General features: G+C 59.7%; 2 protein-coding genes across 8 annotated transcripts in view; one reads left to right on the top strand and one right to left on the bottom strand.

Annotated features, from left to right (window-relative positions):
• The window catches only part of GALNS (galactosamine (N-acetyl)-6-sulfatase), a 26,518-nt gene extending 4,906 nt beyond the window's left edge, over window positions 1–21,612 (bottom strand). For all 3 annotated transcript variants that reach the window (XR_006775413.2, XM_045772674.2, XM_087870373.1), the window contains exons 1-11: window positions 21,407–21,612; window positions 15,904–16,027; window positions 15,367–15,441; window positions 14,807–14,909; window positions 12,234–12,377; window positions 10,508–10,574; window positions 10,300–10,427; window positions 9,843–9,982; window positions 7,835–7,938; window positions 3,897–4,033; window positions 2,999–3,101 (exon numbers count right to left, since the gene is read on the bottom strand). Coding sequence is in view for 2 of the 3 variants with exons in the window: in XM_045772674.2 (XP_045628630.2) it covers window positions 2,999–3,101; window positions 3,897–4,033; window positions 7,835–7,938; window positions 9,843–9,982; window positions 10,300–10,427; window positions 10,508–10,574; window positions 12,234–12,377; window positions 14,807–14,909; window positions 15,367–15,441; window positions 15,904–16,027; window positions 21,407–21,523 (1,242 nt within the window). In the remaining variant the exon portion in view is untranslated. The remainder of the gene's footprint in view (window positions 1–2,998; window positions 3,102–3,896; window positions 4,034–7,834; window positions 7,939–9,842; window positions 9,983–10,299; window positions 10,428–10,507; window positions 10,575–12,233; window positions 12,378–14,806; window positions 14,910–15,366; window positions 15,442–15,903; window positions 16,028–21,406) is intronic.
• TRAPPC2L (trafficking protein particle complex subunit 2L) lies at window positions 21,606–25,670 on the top strand. 5 transcript variants are annotated; one of them, XM_045772678.2, is made up of 5 exons: window positions 21,606–21,706; window positions 23,134–23,281; window positions 24,223–24,318; window positions 24,455–24,534; window positions 24,921–25,452. In XM_045772678.2, exons 2-5 carry the CDS (start codon window positions 23,168–23,170, stop codon window positions 25,156–25,158), a joined length of 528 nt encoding a protein of 175 aa, XP_045628634.1. In that variant the 5' UTR covers window positions 21,606–21,706; window positions 23,134–23,167; the 3' UTR covers window positions 25,159–25,452. The 5 variants fall into 5 exon arrangements, with proteins under 5 accessions (XP_045628634.1, XP_045628635.1, XP_045628636.1 ...); XM_045772679.2 differs by lacking the exon at window positions 24,921–25,452 and adding an exon at window positions 25,459–25,670 and having other exon boundaries at window positions 21,615–21,706; window positions 23,111–23,281; XM_045772680.2 differs by lacking the exon at window positions 24,921–25,452 and adding an exon at window positions 25,459–25,670 and having other exon boundaries at window positions 21,615–21,706; window positions 23,111–23,283; window positions 24,231–24,318.

Raw genomic sequence — 25,670 nt, 5'->3', positions numbered from 1 at the left:
TTCAAATATTTTAGGGGTACCTGGCTGACTCAGTCGGTAGAGCATGTAACTCTTGATCTCGGGGCTGTGAGTTTGAGCCCCAAGTTGAGTGCAGACATTTGTTTAAAAACAAAATGTTAAAAAAACAAAAAAAACAAAAAAAAAGTGCTACCACCAAAAAAAACATATAAACTGTTTTTAGCCCGTCTCATAGCTTCTAGGGCAAAGCCTCCCCAGCCAGTCTTTGGACAAAGGCCTCCTGTGGCCTTGCTGTGCTCAGTGCTCCCTGAAGGCTCCTGGGCCGCCCCGGAGGCCAGGCTAAGACAGAGGCCCATGGCGGCGGCCCGGATGCCCAGAACAGCAGGGACTGAAACGCGCTACTGCTGACTTGGTCGAGGACACAGGAAAGCAGATCGTGTGGCCCCGGCCCCCCAGATGGGCCCAGCTCTGTACCCTCCCCAGGCCGCCTCTGCCCTCAGGGCTCCTCTGGGATGGGGGCAGCTTCGGCTTCAGAGGTCAGCGTGTGGCGTGAGCACCGTTCAGATGCTGGGATGGCTCTGGGCTCCCTCCCGAAAATGCTGCACTCACGGCCTGGACCTCTGTCCCCAAGGCTCACAGGCTGCGGGACTCCTTGAATTGGGAACGAGAGAAGCCAGCTGTACCCCGAAGGAATCCTGACGGCCCAATGAGCCCAGGGCCCCACAAGCAGCTTGGCTCCAGTCTTCGGCCAACACAGGACATGGCTTACAGTGTCTGGAGAGGTGGCATGACCTGTGCATGTGAACCCCAGAACTGGGGGCTTGGGGACTGACTTGGGCCGCTCGCTTCTCAACCACAAGCAACTGGAAGGCTTTCTGCAGGCACCAGTGTGGTTGACAGGCAACCCCCCGTGTCTGACCCCCGCCCCCCGCCGTGTCTGCCACAGACAGCTGGTCAGTGGGCCAGGTAATATTTTGCTTTTCAGTAAAGCAGGGAGGTTAGGAACCCAGGAAATTCCACTTATCTGCACTGAGCTGAGATTCTCGAGTCAGCGGCTGGAAAACTAAGGAGGATCACAGATGGAGAGGGCGGCCAATGATGGATGCCCAAGTGGGCTCCAAAGTGGGTGACCCTTGACCTTCTGGGAGAAGTGCTGGAGATCACAGGTGGATTCGACAATGGGAGAGCCCACTACCTCTAGCACGAAAATGCTGGCAGCTAATGGTCTAGACAGAACACACAAATCCTCATTTGGATGCAAATCAAATGCGCTATTTAATTAAGACCCTGCTAATTAGCACAGGATTTCCCTTACGGCTGTTGTCCCGAGGGAGGCCGTGCCCGTGGGGCATCACAGCCGGGCCAGCCCCACTTGGCCCCTTCCCCCTGGGAGCCCAGGACTGTGTGCAGAGCGGGGAGCAGAGTGCACCTGCCCCTCCGCGGCCCTGGCCCTTGGAGGCCTGCACTTAGGCTAGGTCCAGAAGTGCAGACGGTCACATGCACACGTGTACCCCACTCCCGCTGAGCCCTGCGCTGGCACAGGGAAGCTGGTCCCTCCCTCCTCCTCTGCCCTCCCTGCTCAGCCAGCCCTGGGGAACGGAAAAGCTTGACCTGGGATGTGGCCGGGCCCCAGGGACAAGAGTACAGCTGGGAAGCTAGCAGGGTCCATGGGGGCGATTCCCCAAGCCAGGGACCACCGACCTGTACACCCCAGCTGAGACGCACCCTCAGGCCTCTCCCTCAGGCTGGGAGCCTGCCCGGGACCGGCTGTGTGGCCCCAGCCAGGCAGCCACGTGGCTTCTGAACAAAACTGCCCCTAGCGTGTTAGCTGTCTGGAAGGGCTTGGAAGAGGTGGCCTGCCATCCCCCTGGTGCTTGTGTGAGCGGCCGATGGGTGTGGGGATGCTGTCGCCCTTACTTTTTGGGCCCTTCCCACCCTCACACGCTCCCTCGGCCATACTGACCCCTGGAGGGAGAAGGGCCATCGGAACAGCTGTGTGGGCAGCCCTGACGGTGAGCCCACTACCCTCCCGGGCAGCTGCCTCCCAGGGAGGGACCCCCTGACCTCCACACACAGGGTAGAAAAGAAGCATGTGCTTCATCTCCTGAAAACTCAGAAGCTGTGCCCAACAGACACCCTGAGGGAGCGGGAGCCGCATGTCCCTTGAGCTGGGAGGGGGGACCGCCCACAGCAGAGCGGCCTCTCCCAATACTTCCCGCCCCAGGGTAAACTCGGTCAGGACAGGACAGGCCAGGCAGGCAGCTGCCCCACCTGCAGGACCTTCTGGACTTTCCCGAAACCCTTTCTAAAGAAGCTCCCCCAGCTCTTCTGGGTTTCGGCCCGGGCAGGGGGAGGTGCTGGGACGGGCTCGTCTGAGTCAGCCCTCACTGCACCCTGCCCCGAGAAGCCCCGAGAGGCCCCGAGAGCCTGCAGGGCCAGGGAGCCACAGGGAGGCCTGAGGGGTGGCTTCTGGAACGCCAGCTGCTCCTGTGCCACCTGAACTCTCGGGCAGCTGACAGTGGGGCCGGAGAAGGCCCTGGGAGGGAGAAGTGAGGCCACACATCTGCCCCCAAGCCCACACGGCCAAGCTCTGGGTTTTTGGGTGTCATGATCTCTTAGCCTCCGAGAACCTAAAGGGCAAACCACATGCAGCCCTACCTAATAGATGATTGGAGGCCAGGTGCTCAGGATGGCTGAGATTGCACCTAAAGAAAGGGTAGGCTCACCTTCGGGGAGGGAGAGCAGGTGCAGGGACCCTGGACACAAGCTGGGAGGGCTGGGGGGCCTGGAGGAGTCTAGTGCTAAGAGTGCAGACCAGGGGACAGCAATCTGCCATGCCCTTTGCCGAGTGCTCTGGAAGAGGTTGGGGGCTGCTGCTGAAGGCCCACAAGTCAGGAGGCAAGCACGAGAGCCCTGTGGCCACCAGCCCTCCGCAGAGGCCTCTGGTCCTGGCCACCTTCTGGCCTGCTCTGTCCAGATGTGTCCTCCTAAGGGTGGGGTGGTGGGGGTGCAGAGTGCACGGCACCCCAAGCCCCCTTACCTGTCTGTACTCCTCCCAGGAATTGGTCCAGGTCCAGAAGTGGGCCTTGTACTGGCCGAGGGTGACTGCCATCAGCGTGTTGCCACGGTAATAGAATATTGGCCTGTCAGCAAGGGAGGGAAAGGGTCAGGAGACATGAGAAACCTGCGGGCACACAGTTATGCTGAAATGTTACAGAAATGACCCTGCTGGGCTCACAATGGGCACAAGGGTAAACAGGTCCACAGGCTGCAGTAGGTGAGCCCATGGTCAGTCCCTTGGTTCTTGGCCCTGGAGGTGAAGCTGGCAGCAGGCAGAGAGCGGCTCTGGCCCTCATCTCCGGGCAGACAGCCTGCTAAGACCACCACCACCTGCACCCCCTGCCCCCCAGTAAATGAGCTCTTGTCCAGGGTTCAAGACGAAAAGACAATGTTGAAAACACCTAACAATGCCGTCTCATCCCTGCCCTAAAGCCAAGGCTGCATGCAGCTCTGAGGGCAGCGGGGCTGCTCCCCCTGCTACACCACTTAGCGTTTCAGAATTCACATCCCTCAGAGCAGCCCACGAACCTCGTTTTGTATGAGCAAAACAGCGGCTGGTCTCAAGCCAGGGAGAAGCTAAGTCCGGACATGACGGATCCGGCAGGAGTGGGGCCCAAGACGGGGCTGGGCTCCAAGGGTCTGGACGGCTGGAGACTCGGGCAGGAGTCTGTCCTCCCTCCCGCAGCCCCTCCACCCCGAGCGCTGGGCCTGGATGTGCCCTGATGCCCCAGGTGCTGGGAATGGTCTCGGAGCCCCAGGGCTCTTGCCCCCTCAAGCCCTCCCCCAGCCCCGAGCCAGCTGGGGGAGGAAACTGCTTTGTCAGCCAGGCCTGGCTCTGTCACCTGGTGCCAGGAGGCCAGTGCCTGGCTGGAACCCACCTGTCTGTCAGCTGGCCCCGCAGCATGGCAGGGAGCAGGTCCAGGCCGTCGATCACCCTGTCGCTGGGCGGTGCCAGCCCTGCGAGGGCCAGGCTGGTGGTGAAGAGGTCCATGATACTGCCCAGCTGGTGGCTCACCTGAAATGACAGGACGTAGGTGCACATATCCTGGCCCGGCACCTTCCTCTGGGCCCTGCGTTTGCAGTCTCACCCAGCTCCAGTCTGTCCTGGAGCCCCTGATGTCCTTGAGGGTCAGGCTGGCACGTGGGGGGCCGCCACACTAACTCTCGCACCTCAGGACCCCGCGAGGGAGGGACGAGCCCTCTCCCTGGAAGAGTGGCTTTGGGAGCTCAGGGCCAAGTGGGCATTCAAATTGTTCCACCTGCAATTTCTGAGCCTTCATTTCTGTGGTGACTACGAATCAGAAAGAGGCAGAGATGAGAAGAGGGTGCAGCAGGATGCCAGCGGGGTCCGGCCTGCTGAGGCTGGCACCCCAAGCCCGTCTGTCACCAATATTGTAACACTGAGCCACTGTGGACTTCCCAAATCAGGTAAGAGCACAGGTGGAAAGAAGACCTGCGAGGCCCGGAGCAGCACGGAGGAGGGGCAGCTGGCTGGAGCCGACGGGAGTAGGGGGGACGGGACAGGTAACTGTCATGCCAGAGACCACCCTGGCCCAAACTGAATGGTGCAACTCCACGCAACCAGCAAGACGGGCCTAAGGAAAGGCGCGCTCTTGGCAAAGGGCCGCGTGCTGGTCTCCGGGGTGCACGTCTACTCTCCGCACGCGGCTCTGCGTCATCTGGAACCCACAGGGTTCCTTCATCCCGCCACGCAGCGTCCGTGGCCTGGATCTGGGGTGGGAGCTGGGTCAGTGGGAAGCCCAGAGAGTCTGTGGGCAGGCTTGGCGAGGCAGGCATCCCCTGTGTGCACGCTGTTGGCTGGGACCTCCAGCCATGGCTTCCCAGTCCCCAGGAGCTCCTCAGAGCCACCGTGGGATCACGTGACACTCCCCCCGACACGAAGAACTCCATGTGGACACGGAGTACACAGGCCATGGCTGCTCGCATCGCTGGTCTGCAGCCCAGTGTGGGGGAACGGGAAGGCCACGTTTGATTTAAACCTTCTGCGAAGGTTTGCAGAGGGGAGAAGGTGGCCAATGGCACTATTGTCATGGCTTCTCTCCCTTGCCACTTTTTTTGGACAAAAAAGAAAAAGAAAACAAGAAATCCAAATATTTTCACTACCTAGAAAAAATAAACGGGGAGGAGAGACTGTCGTGTGGGTGGCATGGTGGGGTAGGACAGGATATCTGATGTTCTTATCAGCACAGAACAGCTGGGGGCACACAGAGAAACTTCCTGGAGGACAGAAACTCTCAACATGCATAACGCCTTTAAGAAAAAGCCATCAGCCTGCTGTGGGCATATGGGAGTCCCTCTGGTGCCACCATGACTTCCAAGATTCCACTCTGAAACAGTCACCCTGCCAGGCATGGGGGGGCAGATGACGGAGACGTTACATAAAGTCCTCCCAGGGTCATCACAGGGCACAGGCCTCAGAGCCTGTCGGGTCAACTTCAGCATGTGCTGTGGGACACAGTGCAGGGAAGGCCGCACAGCTCTGATCGGTACGTTCGCTCCTCCAGGGAGCAGGGCCCAGAGGGGTGAGGAGCCAGGCAGATGAGGGGGTGAAGGAAGATGGCCCCAAAGGTTGGGGCCTTCCCTTGGGAGAGAGGTCCCCATGGAGACTGTCTCAGAAGGAGAAGCTGGGGGGAGCCAGGGGAGGAGAGTGGGCTCATGCCCCACGCCTGGGGTCTGCTCCCAGCTCTGCCACCTGACAGCTAGTGGTCCTGACAAGGGACTTCCTCTCCTTGGGTGACAGTTTACTAACATGTGGCATGGGAGTGGTGATGATGATGATGGTGATGATGATGATGGTGAAAATGGTGGTGATGAGGATGATGACGATGATGGTGATGATGGTGACGATGATGGTGGTGCTGATGATGATGGTGATGATGATGATGGTGATGGCGATAATGGTGGTGATGAGGATGATGATAGCAAGGGAAATGATGGTGATGATGATAATGGTGATGATGATGGTGATGATGATGATGGTGAAAATGGTGGTGATGAGGATGATGATGGTGGTGGTGATGATGGTGATGATGACGATGATGGTGAAAATGGTGACGATGATGGTGGTGCTGATGATGGTGGTGCTGATGATGATGGTGATGGCGATAATGGTGGTGATGAGGATGATGATAGCAAGGGAAATGATGGTGATGATGATAATGGTGATGATGGTGGTGAAAATGGTGGTGATGAGGATGATGATGATGGTGGTGATGATGGTGATGATGACGATGATGGTGATGATGGTGACGATGATGGTGGTGCTGATGATGATGGTGATGATGATGATGGTGATGGCGATAATGGTGGTGATGAGGATGATGATAGCAAGGGAAATGATGGTGATGATGATAATGGTGATGATGATGGTGAAAATGGTGGTGATGAGGATGATGATGATGGTGGTGATGATGGTGATGATGACGATGATGGTGATGATGGTGACGATGATGGTGGTGCTGATGATGATGGTGATGATGATGATGGTGATGGCGATAATGGTGGTGATGAGGATGATGATAGCAAGGGAAATGATGGTGATGATGATAATGGTGATGATGGTGGTGATGACGACGGTGATGGTGGTGATGATAACGGTGGTGATGGTGATGGTTGTGATGATGACGATGATGGTGATGATGATGATGGTGATGATGATGATGGTGATAATGGTGGTGATGAGGATGATGATGGTGGTGGTGATAGTGATGGCAGACAGAATAATACGCACCCCCACTGAGGTCCACGTCCCAATCCCCAGACCCTATGAACGTTTCCCTACATGGCAAAGAGGGAATCAAGGCTGCCAAGCAGCTGACCTTAAAACAGGAGCTGATCCTGGATCCCTGGCAGTGGCCGGGGGGCCAAGATCAGAGGGACGAGGGTCACTGCAGGGTCCTGACCGTGGACAGTGGCTGGGAGGCCAAAGTCAGAGGGACAAGGGTCACCACAGGGTACTGACTATGGACAGTGGCCAGGGGGGCCAGAGTTAGAGGGACGAGGTGACACTCGACTGGCCGCTGCTGGCCTGGACGATGGAGAGAGGGGCTGTGGGTGCCTCGAGAAGCTGGGGAAGACGAGGAGACGGCTTGTCCCCTGAAGCCTCCAGAAGGGACCAGCCCTGGGACACTGTGAGCCTGGCCCACGAGTCCTGGCCGGTCTCCCGACCTCCAGCCTGAGCGGACGAGGGTGTTGTGTGAGCCACTGAGTATGGCAATTGTGACAGAAACCATGGGGGAATCGATGTCCCTCGTGGTGTTGCTATGAGGGCCGCGCCGTGCCAATGCTCTGGGAGAGACCAGTTCAAAGACCACAAGAGGAGTATTTCCAAACATTAGCCCTGACACCCCGTATTTATCAGGAGTCTGAACTGAGATGCCCCGTGAGAGAAGACCCTGCCTGTGGGTTCCTGGTGGAAGGAGGGACAAAGCAAGGGGCTCTGAGGGGTAGAAAAGGGCTGCTATCTCTGAGAGTGCGCCTATGGAACCAGTGGCCTGGGAGACATACTTTATGGCCAAACAAGCTCTTAGAAACTCAGCATGCCCTGTGCCTTCCAGGTGTTCGTGATGTCCATTAGCACACTAAGGTTCTGACAAGTCCTGCACGAATGAAACCTGCTTAACTTAGTTGAACTCAGGACTGCCACATTCACTGACAAGGCAGCCTCGTATTCTGATGGCAGCTGCTAACACCACCCCTGATGTCCCGGTGCCTGCCCCATCTGCCCTTCACCAGCCTCCTCGTGGTGTGGAGGAGCTGGGAGTTATCACCTCCTCGAGCAGCCGGCGTGACTCACCTGGCCCGCAGGGATTCGCCCAGGCCACCACGCAATCGCAGGCTCCCGCATCCCACCTTCGAATGTGGTCTGCTTCCCACACAGAAAGGGGCCATTGCTACCACCTAGAGACACAGAGTTGTCACACATCAGACGCCTACCCCGAGTCCCCAGGGTGGCACCCACCCTGCTGGCCACTCGCTTTTAGGAGGGGTCCGTCTGTCACACCTTCCTGGCCCCTCAGGGGTGACGCTGCTGAAAGGACCAGCCACAGAGTTCAGGCCTCAAGTTCAAGGTCAGAACGCCTGGAGCTGGTCTGGCAGTAAGGCTGTGTCTGTAAGCAGCGCAACCGCTCAGAAATGGAGAACGTGACCACTGCCGTTAGCCAGAGCCGCAACACAGGTCCCGGAGAGCAGCTCAGTGGGGTTCACGGCTGCCTGCAGGGACCATGTGACTTAAACATAGCGTCCTCAAGTGTCCCGTGTATATGGGGTTGGGAGTCTAACTAAATGCGTCCACTCCTGGGTCCCCTGGCGGGGTGTTCCATGGGGGAGGGGGCAGATTGTGTTTCGGAGAAGTCCCGCTCGGAACCACACGTGTGGGAAGCGTCGGAGGGCACACAGCCCCAGCCAGGCTGGTTTGCTCCCAGAGCCCAGGGCAAGGTCCCTCAGCAGGACACACGGTGGCCTGCCACCGCCAGCGCCGGCTGCCTGGGGCTCCCGCAACCCCGGCCCCCGTGAGAAATGGGAGAGGTGTTGTTCTCGCTCCCACGCGGGACCGGAACCCCCCTCCATGTGCTAGTGCAGGCAGAGCCCGAGGGAAGAGCACCAGCGAAGGACGCGTCAGGGCTACAAGCAGGCACAGATGGAACGCACACGCGAGTGAACTGCAGGGAACAGCGAGGAGGATGGACACAGCTCCTTCCGGGGGCGTCACGGGGCTGAGGTGTTGACGAGGGGCCGCTGCTTGTCTACTATGCAGCAAGCTGTGAGGCGAGTATACGGATTTGCGTTCTCACAACTAGGTGTGTGGATTTCGTGCGTGTGAACCATTCCATACTTTAGGCATGAAGATGGGACACTGAAGCCCAGGCCTGGGAGGCTGGTGGTCCCAGCGAGGGCTGGCCATTGGGGGGCTCTCGGGGCGCCAAGGTGGGTAGGCACAGCAGGGACAGCAGCACCCAGCCGGGCCGGGGGCCTTTGCTGGGAGGGAGACAGAGGGTCCCGCCCTCCCTCTGGGACCATCAGCTGTACGGGGAGAGCCTGCATGAGGACGAGGTCCCTCCACGAGCCGGGGGTTGGCACTCCATGGCCCCCTTGGGGCCCCGGACCAGCCAGGCCCAGACTGAACTGTTCTGTCACCAACGTGATTCCTTCTCAGCTTGAGCTCATCTGCCCCCCGGAACAGCAGCTGCAGGAGCTCCCCCCCAACTGTAGGTTCCCCCAGTACCTCCTGACCCAGGCCTGTCCCCCTGGGGTTTCCTGCTCCCCGTGGCCTTCCTTCTAGAGCCCTCTGAGTGACTCAGGACCCTGCTGAAGCCCCAGCACCTTAAAGGAAAATGGGACAAAGAGACGTGCCACCACGGTGTGGCGGGGCCTTACAGGACACAGGGTGGAACAGCCTGAGAGCCTGCCGAGCAGCCCCAGGGGCTCGCAGCCCTGCAGAGAACCCCTCCCTGGGGCCAAGCCAGCACTCTGGGGCGGCGGCCAGGCCCCTGCCCTCCTAGACACCACTTCCCACGAGGTGGGGAGAAGCTCTAGACTTCCAGGGCTGGAGAGTGCTCCACGGAATGTGGGTGTTGGTGGGTCGCCCCTGCCAGTCTCCTGTGTGACTGGGCCCAGGCCACCCCCCGGTCTGTTCCCACTGGACAAGGGTCCAGGAAGGAAGCAGGCATCTCCCCCATCGGACGGGGCTCCAGGCCGGCCCCGTCACACTCTACCGAGGGTGGCTGAGTGGCCTGACGGAGCCTGACATTCCAGTGCCCCGAGGACAGCCCCATCTGTGCGGCGAGGGTGCCTGAAACACTGGCCTTGTTTGGGAGCAGAAATGAGGGCAGCGCCGTTGTCAGACGTGAAGAAAACAAACGTGTTCTCTGTGATCCTCAGGTCCTGAAGAAGGCTCAGGATTTTCCCAACACTGTCGTCGATCTCCCGGACAGCATCCCCGTACCTACAGGAGAAAGGGCATCAGGGAGCAGTGAAGTCACGACTTTGGGGATGGACAACACACCGGACTGGCTGAATTCAAACAAGAGGGGAGGAAAAGTCCGGTTCCCAGAGTTAATCCAGGACAGAACCAACTACACCACTGCAACCCTTTCACAAAGGCCGGGCTGATGGACAGCTTTGGGGAAGCACGGGTGCTGCTCTCTCTTTCTGTGAGGGTAACTGAAGACGTAATGGCACTGAGTGCCCCGTCCCTGGAAGTAATCAAGCACGGCTGAACCCTCCAGGTGGGGGTCCCTGTCTCTATGACCAAGGACTCACCGCCCTCGCCGGCTGGTACCCAAGAAGGGCCGAGAAGCATAAACAGGTGCGTGAGTGGCGTCGATGGCCCAGTAGAGGAAGAAAGGGCGCTGAGCCACCTGCTGCCTCTTCATGAAGTCCAGAGCTTCCTGAGGAGAAGACGCTACCTTCGTGTGCCCTGGCGGCCGGCATCCCCCACCCGGGCCTGCCCAGCCCACACTTCCGTCACCTGCAAGTACACCTGTGTGAGGTTGGCCTCCCCAGTCCGCAGATTGATCGGAAATTCCTCATAATATCTAAAAACAACACAGACCCAGACAAAAATCAGATTTCAGAAGGCCAAGAAAGCCTCCTTCTCCATGATTCCACAGGCGAAGTTAGGGCCTTGTTCCCAAGAAAGACGGAAACGTTGAATGCGCGTGTCAACGACGCTGAAGCTGGCACTGCTCCGGAGGTCACGGGGCTGTCGAGCACCAGGCGCCACGGCAACCCCCCCAATCTGGGAGGAGCAACGTGCGAGGACAGAGGGAGGCTGGCAGAGGCGGGTCTGCGGTCACCCAGGGCCGGCGGCAGCTCACGGGCACAGGTGCTCTAAGCTGACCACGAGGGCACCCGGAGCCCCCGAAATGCACTTCCGACAGGGCACGCGCTCTCAACTAGGCTGTTATGAAAACGCAAGGGCCTGACCGAGCTTTCTGGCCCGTGATATACCAGAACTTCCATCGAAAATGTGAAACAATACAAAAGAAAGGAAGGAAGGAAGGAAAATCAAGCCAAAGGAAGCTGGAGACAGACCAGGGCCTGACCCCAGTGGGGGCGACGATGCAGGCTCCGCGAAGGCAGGTCCGTGGCCAGACGGGCACATGTGGAGCCACTTGGCTCAGACAGCAGAGCACCCCTGGCCGGCTCCCGTGGAAGCTCCTAGCATACGGCCCACAGGCCAGCCTGGTGCAGGCACACAGCCTCGGAGCTGGAGCCCAGGGTTGCCCATGGCTTCGGGAACGGAACCTCAGAAGCTGAACACCGTGCTGTGTGAACACGCCTCGTTCGGGGAGGCTCTTTGGTTCTCACCATATTCCCAACCTTCTCAAGGTTAAAAGCTCCTGCAGGTGTGGCTCAAGCAGGGGTCCCCTAAGCCGCGGGGTCCCCTAAGCTGCGGGTTGTCTAAGCTGAGGGTCCTCTAAGCCGCGGGTCCCCTAAGCTGGGGTCCTCTAAGCCACGGGTCGTCTAAGCAGGGGTCCCCTAAGCCGTGGTCCTCTAAGCCGCGGGTCGTCTAAGCCATGGGTCCCCTAAACCTCGGGTCCCCTAAGCTGCAGGTCGTCTAAACCAGGGTCCCCTAAGCCGTGGGTCCCCTAAGCCACGGGTCCCCTAAACCTCAGGTCCCCTAAGCTGCGGGTCATCTAAGCTGAGGGTCCTCTAAGCCGTGGGCTGTCTAAGCCATGGGTCCCCTAAGCCGTGGGTCCCCTAAGCCGGGGTCCTCTAAGCCGCGGGTTGTCTAAGCCGGGGTCCCCTAAGCCAGGGTCCCCTAAGCCGCGGGTCCCCTAAGCTGGGGTCCTCTAAGCCACGGGTCGTCTAAGCAGGGGTCCCCTAAGCCGCAGTCCTCTAAGCGGCGGGTCGTCTAAGCCAGGGTCCCCTAAACCAGGGTCCCCTAAACCACGGGTCCCCTAAGCCGGAGTCCTCTAAGCCACGGGTCGTCTAAACAGGGGTCCCCTAAGCCAGGGTCCTCTAAGCCACGGGTCGTCTAAGCAGGGGTCCCCTAAGCCAGGGTCCCCTAAGCCGCGGGTCCCCTTAAGCTGCAGCAGAATCACCAGATGACAGAGCCACGCGCTGGTGCACTGGGATGCCAGCACTGGCGAGCAGGCGGTCCCAGAACCTCCGTCCTGCTCCTAGGGCAGCACCAGAGGGCAGGGCTGGGCTCAGCTGTCTTCAGGGTGGGGAGGGAAGGGACCCGTTACCTGCCGACCATCTCCCAGTCCCTGTACACAGGGATGTTGGGCCTGGCCCTGTTGTCATAAGGTCCAAAGTGACAGTTGGGGGATCCAAACCACTCGTCGAATCCATGCTTCAGGGGGTGGAACTGAGGCCTGTGGCCCAGATGCCTAGAAACAGGAACCCAGGACACTTTAGGGACCCCTGCTCAGGGGGCACCCCAAAGTCCTGAGCACAGACAACTCATAGCCTTCACAGAACATTTCAGGAAGCAAGAGTCCCTCCCGTGCTGAGCCCCAGGGGCCCCCGCGACCTCTTCCTCCAGGCGGGCACCAGGACCCCGCCCACCCCAGGCCACAGCCGAGGGCCCTGGCCGCAGAGGAGCGCTCAGGCATCCCTCTGGAGTGCTGGGAGGTGCTCTGGGAAGACACCTGGTGAGCTCTCTCACACCTGCCCAAACCACCCAGAACTCTGAGCACAGCCCCACCTCTGTGCTCTGGTTGCTTCCTTTTTCATTTGTCAGGATGGTTCTGGAAATTCAGCCTTTTCTGGGCTTGTGAGGAAGGCAATGTCCCAGTGAGGTAGTTACCAGCCTCTCAGGATAAGGTCTTTAAGAGCCTCCTCTCCCAGTTACAGATAATCATGCCCCAAAAGACAAACGGAGGGCCCTGGGTGAGCTGACAGCCCTGGCGTGGCCTCATCACAGACTGGGACAATGCCAGGACCTGCCAAGGCTGCTCACTGACCCAGCGCCCTGGGCCTGCCCACAGGGTGACACCGGCCAAGCTGCTCCCCAGCCCAGGCTCTCTTACTGTGGGCATCCAGAGCCAAGCACTCCCACCCCTCACAACCCTCCCTTTGTCAGTCCTGCCAACAGGAGGTCCCCACGGCAGGGGCTAGCAGTCCCTGAACACAGACCCATCTGCCCTTGAGAATGCACAATGTAGGTAGATGGGAGTTTTCCACTCTGGCCATGGGCTCTTCTGGAGCCTGGCAACCCCCCGGGGCAGTGGGCTCACACACGCCTCTCATGGACACACAAGCTTGCAAGCAGTGTCCCCAGAGCAGAGTCTCCCTCCTCTGCTGCCCCTGAGGAGGCCTTGGTCTCCAGTGGCTCCTGCAGACCCCTGGGCGCTTGGTCACTCGGTCAAGGAGGGTGCGGCATGGTGCAGTGGGGGAGGCCGGGCCACGCAGGGCCAGAACCAAGGTGCCCAGTGACAGTCTAAAAAGATGCCAGTACGTGCATCTCTAGGGACCTCGGCTGCCATGGCTGGTTCTCAAACGCTCGGCCTCTCAACTGTCACGCAGCCAGCGCCAAACTCCGGCCTCTGCAGGCCCCCCCACCAGGGGCTGTGGCTTCTCTCTGCAGGAACCTGACTGCCAGCTCTGCACTTTGGGCTTCCTCTTCACGTCTCGTGCCTCCCTGGGCCTGCTGCTCCAGCGTGGTCATGTCTCCACACCCCAGGCCAGCACCGGCCAGGAGGGGGGCACGCTGGCTGTGCGCAACCTTCCTGCACACCCACACCCACCAGCTCGCATGGCCTCTGCTTAGTACAAACAGCGGACAAAGTCCTGCTTATGCTAAGCTGTCAACTCAGAATGTTTATCCTAAAACAGCATTGGGGCCAGCGCCGCCCACAGGTGAGCTGGAGAGGGCAGCAGGCTGCAGTCCCCGGGACCAGGGCAGCTGCAGCAGGCTCTCCCTCGAATCCAGGCTCCACCCACCCCCAGACTTGCTCAAGCCAAGGAAGTCTGGCTCTGTGGTGCTGGGCTGGGAGGAAGAAAGTCAGGGAAGTCCACAGCCCTGTAATGGGACCCCACTGAGACTGGGACCCCCACCCAGGAAGTCTGCTGGTCCCAGGGCAGAGCTGCCGGGCCAGGCATCACAGGGCCCTTCCCTTCCGTGGGCTCCACCCAAACACGGCCCTGGCCGGCCTCGCACCCGGCCTCTGCCAGTCTCTCCGGGCTTTCCGGGCACTGCCCAGGACTATGCAGACAAGCACCCCCGCAGCTCTGCTCCACCACCACCTCCTCCGAGCTCTGCTCCGCAGGACGGCTCCCGACGAAGACTCAGGAGTGAGAAAGCACTCATTGGGAGACTCCTAGATCCCCAGGATTCTCCGAGGATGTCTTCTGGTTGCCGCTGATCTCCCATGGCTGTGACTACTGTGCTGTGCACGGGGTGCTCGCCCTCGAGAAGCCAGTGCCAGCAAGTTGCAGAGGGGCTAAGGGCAGAGGGGCCACGGTGCAGGGAAGGAGAGGCAAGGAGGGCTGGACATCAGGAAAGGCGCCCTGGAGAGGGCGGGCTTGCTCTCTTCCCAGAGCCCCACAGCTGGGGAAACGGAGGAGAGAACATGTGACCTTCACATCTGCCCTCTGGGGCTGCACACCTGGGGACCCCCGTCGAACCTGCTCACAGCGGCATGCACAGCACGCACGCGCACAACGTGAGCCTCTGTGGTCACGACCACGAGGTCCTGACGATCCCACACCAAGCGACTGTTCTTCTCCTCCCGGCTGCTTCCTCGCTTCCCCACCAGACAGAGCCCCTGCACTCGCCAACCAGCTGTGCACACCCCACAGGAGTGTCAGGACTCACCACTTGCCCACAATCTTGCTGGCATAGCCGGCCCCCTTCAGCAGCTCGGGCAGGAGGTGCTCCCCGTCCGGGATGCCGCCCACGATCTCCTGCGGCGTATAGGCTGCAAGAGCAAGCAGCGCGTGCACTGTGTGCGCGCACGGAGCGGCTCCCTCTGCTGGCTCCTCTGGAGCACGACTGTCCCGGCACATTTTCCATCCTGAGCCCTAGATGCTGGGCGGCTCCGGGGACAGGACAGCAGCAGGGAAGGAGCAGTGAGCGGTGCCCATCCAGGCGTCCTTGGCAAGGTAGCGGCCGGGAAGGAGACCGGACTCTCTACCGAGTCCCGGAGAAGACCAGCGTTAAGCCCACCTTCCTCTCCACTCACAACGCACTGTTTTTGGTGGAGGCCTGCTCTAATTGACATGCTACAACCCACATAGAGCCTTTGAGCCGAGGCACCAAGCGGGTGCTCACTGAGCTGGCCCGCAGAAGCCAGCTCACACGTGACAACAGTGGCAGACACCCCCTCCCCACCCTGGGCCCCTCTCGTCCTTGGCCTCCCGTGCCACACTGCGTACCGTTTCTGGCGTGGCCGTTGGTGGTGTAGAAGCCGTTGCGGATGGGCAGGCGTCCAGTGAGCAGAGCTGCCCGAGCTACGCGGAGGAAACAGAAATGTCGTGAGCACGCCATCCCACGCTAGACCCGTGGCCAGCTCCACGATGGTCCTACTCCTGCTGGCGTCTCCAGAGTGAGAGCCTGGTGGGCAGAGCACCTGGCACAACAGCTTCCACCCGCCCCCCCAACACCGGCCTTCCTTCTCCTCCTTGGGGGAGCTCGTAAGGAGTCTCTCCAGCACAAGCGGTTGTCCTGGGAGGAGGGGGAGCTTGTTCTGAACCACACACAGCCACTCCGCTCCAGGAAAGAAGAAAAGCAGATGCCACAGGCGGCCTGCGACAGCATGGAGTCTGGGTGCCCCAATGTGCTGGGGCCCCGATGGGGAAGGGTGAGGGCCGCACCCGCCTGCCAGCCCTTCCGGTGCTCTGCTTGGAAGGAAGATGGGTGGAGCCTGAGTCCTGGTCCCTGCTCCTTGTGCCCACAGGCCAGCCCCAACTTACATGGTGAGCACAGCGGGTTGGCTGAGTAGAAGTTTGGGAAAAGCATCCCTTCTGCAGCCATCCGGTCCAAATTCGGGGTCTCTCTGGAAGGTTCTCCATATACCCCCAGGTCGCCCCACCCCATCTGCAGAAGAGAGCATGGAGAGGTGGAATGAACCTCCTTCTGTCTTGGGGGAGACGTGAGAGATAAGCCAGGAGCTGTCCGCCTTGTGCCCCACGAGCCACAGAGCTCCCACCACACCCCGGTGCCGGGCGCGGGCCTGCGGAGCGCCATCAACCAGCTTGGCTGTGTGCACCCTGCTTAGTGGAGATGCCCGTGTGCTCGCCTCCTCCTCAGCCCCCGATGCCAGCATCTCCGGCTCACGGGGAGCCGGCCACTCAGAACACAAACCTACGTGCCACACAGAGAAGTCTGTTGTGCAAACTTAGGTTTGAAAATAAGCGGTAAGGCTCCCCACCAAGTGAAACACAGCACGGCCACACCACTGCGCGTTCCACTCCCAGGTCTACGAACGAAAACGGGAAATGAGCACCACAGGGAACCAGACCGACTACACAAGTGTCTGCGGGGGCGTGACCGACGACAGCCCAGAGCAAAGGCAACAGGCGTCTGACAGCCGCTCGCTGGACATGCAGATCGCGGTCTGTCCACGCAGCACTGGGCTGAAAGTCATGTCCACTCAGAACCTATACGCGGCCTCGCATTTGGAAACACAGATGTGGGGGCGCCTGGGTGGTTCAGTCAGTTAAGTGTCTGACTCTTGGTTTCAGCTCAGATCTTGATCTCACGGTCATGAGTTCAAGCCCCGCATGGGGCTCTCCGCTGGTGGAGCACACTTAAAAAAAAAAAAAAAAAAAGCGGGGCGCCTGGGTGGCTCAGTCATTAAGCATCTGCCTTCGGCTCAGGGCGTGATCCTGGCGTTCTGGGATCAAGCCCCATATCAGGCTCCTACGCTGGGAGGCTGCTTCTTCCTCTCCCACTCCCTCTGCTTGTGTTCCCTCTCTCGCTGGCTGTCTCTCTGTCAAATAAATAAATAAAACCTTTAAAAAAAAAAAAAAAAAGGAACTCCCAGCGCAATTAGCCTGGATGAAGACTCACTGGACTAACAGGCCCCAAATCCAAGGACTGCTGTTCCCATCCCAAGAACACGGAGAGGCGGGGTGCAGACACAGGAGAGCCGTGGGAGGGCAGCGGCTGAGGGACACGGCCACACGCCAGGACCGCCAAGAGCCCCCAGAGCAGGAGGCGGCAGGAAGGGCCCTTCTCCAGAGCCTCAGGAGGCACCGGCCCTGCCGCTGTCCTGACTTCAGACTCTGGTCTCCGGAACTGGGGCGGGAGACTTCTACTGTGGTCAGTGCTGATGCCCCCGGAGGCAGCACACACAAACGGAACACGGCTGGGCCAGGAAACAGGATGCTGAGGGCCGGGACCAGACATGAGGACCGTGTGCTGTGGGGTTCCATTTCCATGAAGTGCCAGAACAGGCAGGTCCAGGGTCGGGAGAAGGATCATGGGAGCTGGGGGAGGGGAGGCGGGGGCCTGCCAAGGGGCACAGGGCTTCTTCTCGGGCCGATGGACATGCCCTGGAGTGGACTGTATATGGTTGCACAGTGCAGTGAGCCCGTGAGACCCTACGGACCTGCCTATCTAAGCCAGTGATACTAGGCCTGTATGCCACGCGACATCCCCATACAGCTGTCAGAAAAGTGCAGGCACCCCGCAGGCCCCTGACCGCTCTCCTGAGTCAGCCAGCAGGCGGTCCCTTGGGCCTTTCAGCTCTGGATTCCTCTGAGCCTGGTTTATTCTGAAGTCCCTGAAACAGCTTTTCTGTTTGGTGGCCACGGGCGCTGGCATGGGATAAGCACCCCTCCCAGGGAGGCATGGCCACAGGAAGGACGGAGGCTAAGCCCGGGGGCAGAAAAGGGACGATGTCCCTCAGCAGCGACAGGAGTCTGCGAGGCCCCACACAAAGCTGCACATTCAGGGACAGGACCCATACGCCCCAATCAAGGGGGGCGGGAGGGGGCCAAGAGCATGGTCAGAGCCGGACCCAGCAGCCCACAGTGCAGGCGGAGGGTGCCGCTGCCATCGCCGAGGCCGTGAGACTCACTTCCCTTCCTGGGCGCCGCCCTTCCTCTCCCTCGAACTTGAGACTCTTGAGCAAGAGGGGCTCATCGCTGGCTGTGAGAGGTCCTCCTAGGCCCTCAGACTTGCATCAACACGCATCGAAGGGCTCACACAGTCCGCTCACTGGCTCCGGCGGTTCAGGCTGGCGTCCCTGCCCGACAGGCCCGTCACAGTCACACAGGGGCCGCTGCTCTGCAGCCCGACTTCACACCCCCACTCCTGCCATACAGATAAGGAACCAAGACACAGCCTGCGCCCAGGCACTCGGGAGTGGGCCTCTATCCCCTGCCTACCCTCCAGCCCCGTCAGCTGTGGAGAAGGGAGAAAAGTCAGCTCCTCTGAAGAGACCGTTTTCAGCATCTTCTAAACTCATTCAACACACATCTGCGGGGCACCCATCTGGTCCTGAGCACACACCGAGGAACGATGAGACAGCTCCCGTCCTGGCCCTTGACAGGTGCCACCCAGGAACGCCAAGGGGCCGGCAAGCCCCATCATCACTGCCCCCATCCTGCCCCCTGAACTGGCCCTCCCCAGTGAGCCCGGCTCCAGGGGGGAACCCAAGCCATCAAGGTAGAGCCCCTACAACTGCGCCTGGCAGTGGGGGTGAAGGCCAGCTGGGGGAGGGGTCTCTGTATCCCCCTCAGGCAGAAGCCCCTGCAGCCCAAAGCTCCCCCCACCCACCCAAAGCCCCCTGTCCCTGGCCTAACAGGAGAGCCAGGGTTTCAATTTCTGCCCAAGTCACTGTGAGTGTGTTTTCCGTCAGTTGTCACCAAAAAGTCCAAACTAACCTCTGTTTGCCAACCACGGCAAAAGCTTTCAAGACTTCCTCCCATTTCAGCTGTCCAACAACCCCAAAGCCACAAGGAGGAGCCTGCACAAGAGATGCCTGGGCCCAGCCCTGGCCCTCCCGGCCGGGTGTTCTGGTTCTGGGCTGCCCAATGTGGGGCACCTGGGCGGGGGGTAGGGGGCTCCCCATGAAGCCCCCCTCGAGAAAAACACCCCCGGTGCTGGTTATGCACCAGCACTCAGGACCTCCTGGGCCTGAACCAACACTTTCAACAGAAATACGATCGCTTGTATACATCTGCGTGTTCCAGCAGACCTGTCGAAAAGGCAAAAAGAAACGGAAGGAAAGTCAATGTATTTTAACCCTGTGTACCCAAAATATGATCATCTCAACACACCTTCAACAGGAAACGCTCTCGGCGCTGCTGAGGAAGCACGCAGCTGGCTGTAGGCGCCGCGGCCACCGCGGGCGAGAGGAGAGGGCAGGAATCGGAAAGGCTGAGCGGTCGGCAGAGTCCGGCCTTCGCAAGGAGACTGCTCAAAGTGGCCTCCGCGGGGCTCGGCTTGCAGAAGCCCACACGGTGAGCCAGAGAGTGCAGGCGTCCGAGACGTGTTGTTTACAGAGGCAAGGTCTCCCCGGCAGCCACCGGGACAGGGTGTCCTGAGGAGCCCAGGGCCTGCTTCAGAAGCAGCCCGCTCCGAGCACGCTTACAGGATTAGAGAAGCACGCTCGCTGGTACCCCAGGTAGCGAACTACGGGTGCGTGTCTAGCATCTTTCAGGGTTACCCAAGAACCCTCAAGAAATTGTTATTTTAATAATGAATTTATTAAGTGAGAAACTTTACACTCATTTCCTTGAACTAAGTCTTCGGAACCTGAGTGTGTCACAGGCAGCTCTCCTCAGTGCTGACCCGCCAGGACGGCTGGTGGCCGTGCGAGGCTCGTGGCCCTGGTCCAAAGGCTCCGGTGAGGCTCTCTGCTGGCCTTTTGGGGAAACTGAGCAATTTTTACTGGAAACACTTCGGACTCTAACTGTGGGGGGTTTCCACGCCAACCGCTTCTTCGACTTCCCACAATCCAGCTCTACCCCATTACCAGGAGCTAGCATCAGACCCCACAGGCTGGGGCTCGGTGCCACGGACTGGCCCCTCTGCAGACACCAGCCACAAGTCCCTCGCCTTTTCCTGTTTTAAACATAAGCTCCCCACCCAGTGTGGAGCCCAAGGCGGGACTTGAACTCACAACCCTGAGATTAAGACCTGAGCTGAGACCAAGAGTCAGGTGCCTCACCGACTGAGCCACCCAGGCGCCCCCAGGGTCTCCACGCTTCTGACGGAACTCAACCATTTCTTGAGACGGCTCACTATACCCAGAATGTGCCATATTCCCTATTACCAGTTTGTCATAAAGGATGTGACTCAGCAGCAGCAGACAGAGGAGATGCCCAGGACGAGGGGAGGGGGAAGTGACACCACCAGCAGCCTGTGAGTTCACCAACCTGGAACCCCTCAAATGCCCTTCCTTAGCGTTTCGTGGAGGTTTCGCTAGAGGCAGGGCTGATTAAATCACTGGCCATCGGTGATGGAACTCAAGCTCCAGCCCCTCGGCCTTCCCCAGAGGTCAGGGCCATGCCAAATACTCCGCTCTAACCATGCCTCAGCCTCTCTGCTGACCGGTCCTGAAGTTCTCCAAGGGCCTCCGCTACCAGCCGAGTCACACCGAAGCTCTGTTATCACGGCAGGGTCGTTCCAAGGTTTGAGGAGTGGACACCAGGACAGGTAACAGGACTTGAGGGGCATCAAGCGCCCAGGCCTGCCCTCTGGGCTCCTGCTCTACCCTGACACCTCACACTAAGTTCAGAACCTCCATTTCACTCCCACCTTCTGTGGATCAAGAGCACGGATGACAAAGTCACAAAGAGACAAATGAACAGCCCAGTCCCCTGCCAGGCATCCTGCTAAGCTCTGCAGGGCTGATCCACCAGTGTGAACAGAGTGACCACACGCCTGGGGCTGCACACACACCCAGCAGCAGGCACTCCTCGGTTCAAGTCTTCCCAGACGCAGAAAAACCTGACCTATGGCCAGAATTCTCAGCCAGCCTCAGCAGCCTGACCAGGGAGACAGCAACTGCTCCAGGCAGCACATCCTGGACGCCAAGAGCAGAGAAGAGCGACTTTCACAGCAGGTGGGTCCTCTGCACCCCTTCCCTGCCCCAGATACCTGAGGCAGTATTGGGGGGGATGGCAAGGTGACCAGGGAGTGCTGAAGCACTGGTCTGGGCCGCCCCTCTGTCCTTCTGGAGTGGGAGACACGAACAGTGGAGGAGGACTCATTCCCTGGGCAGCCCAGACGGACTACCTTAGTCCAGCTTTACCAGAGGAAGGCCGCTGACGGCACGGCCAGGATCTAATGGCCCCGGTGGGTGCCAACGGCCCTCCTTCACGTCCTCCCCTATGGCCCTCCCCCCTCCACGGCCCGCCCCCCCCAGCCCTAGTCCCGGCAGGGCTCTCCCCACCAGGCCGCCCCCACGGCCCTCCTCCACCCATGGCCGTCCGTGGGAGCCTGACCGGGGGCCGCACTCACGTCGTCCATAAGCAGGAGCAGGATGTTGGGGGGCTTCGGGGCTCCCACGGCCCCGAACCCAGCGGCGCTCAGCACCAGTAGCAGCCGCCATCTCGTCACCGCGGCAACCGGTGCCATAGCAACCGAGCGGGGCGCGACAGAGCCGGTACCAGCGGCAGGAACCGGCGGGCGCGCGGGCGCCTCTTCCTGCCGGGCGGCGGGGCGGGGCCAGGGCGGTCGCGTGACTGGCGGCGGGGTCACGTGACGCGGCCGACCCCGGCCTCCAAGATGGCGGTGTGCGTGGCGGTGATCGCTAAGGAGGTGCGTACGCGGGCGGGCCTGTCCCGCTCCAGCCCTCGGCGGCGGGCCGCCGGGGGGCCGGGGGCGGGACGGCGGGCTGCGGGACCCCTGCCCAGGCCCCCGCGCCGAGGGCTCCGCGAGAACGGGCCTGGAGGCTTCGCCGCGCCCAGGTGGGGGCGGTGTCTGCGGCGGCTGGAGTGTCAGCCCGGGGCGAGCACGGGGACCCGGACCCCCGCTTGCGTCCCCCCGTCCGTCCGCGGGCCCCGTTGGTTCTCGCTCCCGAACCTAGCCGTCCATTTGTGTACTCCTGCCGCCCTTGCGCACTCCGCCCGGCCACACCGTCGCCCACTCGACGGCTGACGGCCTCCTCTGCACACAGCAGCCACCGTGCTGTTTTAAACCCTAACCAGAGCGTGTCACGCCCCGGCCCCGCATCTCTCCAGTAGCTTCTCATGGCCTTAGGGTCACGTCAGAATAACTTAGTCGCCTCATTCCCTGCTCCCCAAACCCACCACTCCAACCCAGTGGACTGACCTGCAGCTCCCTTGACAGGCTCTGCTTTCTCACCTCTGGGCCTTTGCGCTTGGAAACCCACTGCCATCGTCTTACGCAGGCTACTGTAGATTTTGTTTCTTCCAGAAAGCTGTTTCTGAATCCTAAGACTGAGCTGGGTGCCCATCCACACGGTTTCCTACCGTGCAAAGCGTTGGTGTCCTGCGTCTTCTATAAGACCAGGCTTATGAGGCAGTCCTTGTGGAAGTTCTTCAAGGGACGCTGTCTTAGCACATGACATGTTATTTATTTGTTGGGTTTGTGGACTGTGCTTCACCACATGTCAGCTTCGTTAGTGTAGGGACAGTATTGCGTTTATCATATCTGTGCAGCATCAGGCACGGGACAGAATCAGGGAATGGTGGCATGTGGGAGCCCTGGGGTTAGGATGGTAAGAATTGGACATGTAGAAATGAAGGGAGGTTTGAGCTGAGCCTGGACAGGGTTTAGTGAGAGGACACGTCAGTGCCTCTGCCAAGGTGAAGAGATTGCAATACGTGTGTATAGGGAAACACCTAGTATTTATGGGCTGGGAGGAGCACATGCTAGGACTGGGCCCTGCACAGAAGGTGACTTTTCCAGCTGGCAGGGCTGTTGTCAGGCTGTGCTCAAACTCATCATTTCTGTCCCCCTAGTGATGCCCTGTGCAGGCAAGAGGTAAACCTCAAGATAAGACTGGGTTCCCCAAAGACACTGCCTACTGCAGTTTGGAGGAATAAACAATGGGTTTTAGAGAATGAGAGTGTGTGTCCCTGTGGCTGAGTCTTGGCTCTTGGCCAGTCCTCCCTCCTGAGTGCTCTGGGGCCTCGTCCTCGAGGCCTGTGAGCCCAGGGTGGGTTCTTGGCACTTCAGTTCCGGCATCCTCTCTTGCAGAATTACCCTCTTTACATCCGCAGCATCCCCACCGAGAACGAGCTGAAATTCCACTACATGGTGCACACATCCCTGGACGTGGTGGACGAGAAGATCTCTGCCATGGGGAAGGCCTTGGTGGACCAGAGGGAGCTCTACCTGGGCCTGCTGTACCCCACAGAGGACTATAAGGTGTATCCTTCACACCTGGTGGGGCCTCCCAGTGGGCAGTCACTCCCTGTGAGGTTTCACGTCTAGAGATCCCACCTCCATTTTCGAAGTATATTGTAGGATCAGCTGACCTTGAAAGACACAATATCGCTTGGAAGGAAAGGGAGCTCTCAACCAACAGGGAATTAGGGCAGCTTGAGGCTAATTTTTTACTTTAATTGGGAGGATAATGTGGGAAGAGCTGGGCATGAATTCCCTGGGAAGTGCGACAGTCTGCACTTGTCCTTTGTCTGGTTTGCAGAAGCACCGGGAACCCTCCTCCTTCATGCCTGTGAGGATGGCTTTCTGGGCTCTGTCCGCAGGGCCACCGCCTCTGAGCAAGGACGGTTCTTCTTCCGTCACCCGGCCCAGCCCCACAGGCCACCATCAAACTTGACCGTCCTTGGGACAAATGGCATGAGATTCCTGGAGTGCAAAGACAGCTCCATGAGTAGTAATGTAGCTTGCCTTCGGTGACATCTGCCCGGGAGCCACTGCTTTACCAGATAAAGTGGCCTTTCGTGGTGTGGGTGCCTTAGGCAGGGTCTGCCTGATTCTTAGGCTTCCGGTTTTGCAGTTAGCACTGGTGGACCAGGAAGTGATTGAGAACAAAGTTGAGGTGCTCCAGGGTCTGGACAGGTGGGCCCCAGAGCTTAAGTCCGAACAAGGCTTAGGCGCCTTCTCTAAACCCCAAAAGGTGCCCCAAGGTAGTGTACAGTCCACGGAGTATGGCCGTGGGGTCCTCCCAGGATTGTGGGGAGGTCCAGCCTAGGACTTGTGCGATGCAAGTTTGCCCTAGTTTTCCAAAGCGGCCTGGAGCCAGGGGCGGTGCACAGATGACCCTCCGCTCACACACCCTCCGTGGTGATGCCCTCTGTCGTGCTGTCACAGAGTCCCTGTGTTAAATCGTGTTCCCTGACCAGCTCTGCAGCTACGGCTATGTGACCAACTCCAAGGTGAAGTTTGTCATGGTAGTGGATTCCTCCAACACGGCGCTTCGAGACAATGAGATCCGCAGTGTAAGTACAGGGGTGTGCGGGCTGTGCCTGGGCTGGTGCGTTTTCTCTTTCTCACTTTGTTCCCAATGCTGAGAAGTCAAAAACTTGGCAGCAGCCGTGGGTACCCGTGAGCTGACGCCATTGGTTCTTGTCTCAGATGTTCCGGAAGCTGCACAATTCCTACACGGACGTCATGTGCAATCCCTTCTACAACCCCGGGGACCGCATTCAGTCCAGGTGAGCTGACTGCTGTGCGGACCCTACCTTGCTGAGAGCCGCAGTTCTCAACGTGCGGGAGGGAAGGTCTGTTTCAGTGATGGCCATCGTTCCCCTAAGGAGTGATTCTGAAGCAGCAGAACCCTGTTTTCCCAGGAAACTCTTACGTGGATGTCCAGTAGATAAATCAGACAGGAGAGGACTGGGGGGCAGGGCAGGACACAGACCTCGCCCTCTCGGTTTCCCAGGTATGCCCAGTCAGTCTGAGGGCCCCCACAGAACCCAGTAAGGGCCTAGGCATACTGCAGGACCTTTGTGAGAAAACGTCCTCCTGTTCCTGCCTGGTTCGGTCTTTGACGTTGAACTTGGATGGTTAGGAAATTAGGTTGTAAGTATCTTTCACGTAGTCCTCCGATAGATACAGACGTGACATTGGGACATCACCAAGATTTTATAAAGAAGCATTCGCGTGCACACATTCCACATCTGCTCCTGGGAGTTCCCTGCATTCCTAGACGTGGTCCCCGAGGGGCTCCTTGTAGCCAGCAGCCGAGAAGATTGCGCGGGGACCCAAGCCAGGCCCTTCCCATGGCGCCTTCCCTCAGTCATGACGCTGTGTCTCGGTTCATCCTGGGCCCCAGGTGAGAGAAGCAGGTGCTGGTACACACAGTCCTGTGTCTCCCAGGCTGCGCAGGACAGGGACAGCCACCGGCCTGTGAACCCGTGCCACCGCGCCTCCACCCCTCCCTGGAGATCCAGCCGTGGCAGGACTGCGGGAACCACTCAGGGCACGAGGAGGCATGAGACTTAGCTTCGCACTGCCGGGGTGGCAGGACGCTGGCCTCGAGGCCGAGTGCACCTGACTGTGAAGAGTCTTCTGGTCCCGGGTCTTGGGCGGTGCTGCAGAGGCCGGGCTGCTTCCCTGAGGGCTCTTTCTCTCTGCAGGGCCTTCGATAGCATGGTGACGTCCATGATGGTCCAGGTGTGCTGAGCGGGGGCCCTGCTGCCGTTGCTGGGGGAGGAGCCCTGTGGACATAACCGTGTTACTCAGATGGGTGTTCATGACCTTTCACCTGTTCCCGAGCATCATGGACATGCTGCCTGGGGGCAGGGTCTCAGGCATGGTGCGTGCAGACTAAAGGTCCTCTGAGATTGGA

The sequence above is a fragment of the Ursus americanus genome, chromosome 21 (genome assembly GCF_024610735.1).
Source record: "Ursus americanus isolate L20-20 chromosome 21, mUrsAme1.1.p, whole genome shotgun sequence".
Lineage (NCBI taxonomy): Eukaryota > Metazoa > Chordata > Mammalia > Carnivora > Ursidae > Ursus > Ursus americanus.
This window is presented reverse-complemented; position numbering and strand designations above follow the sequence as displayed.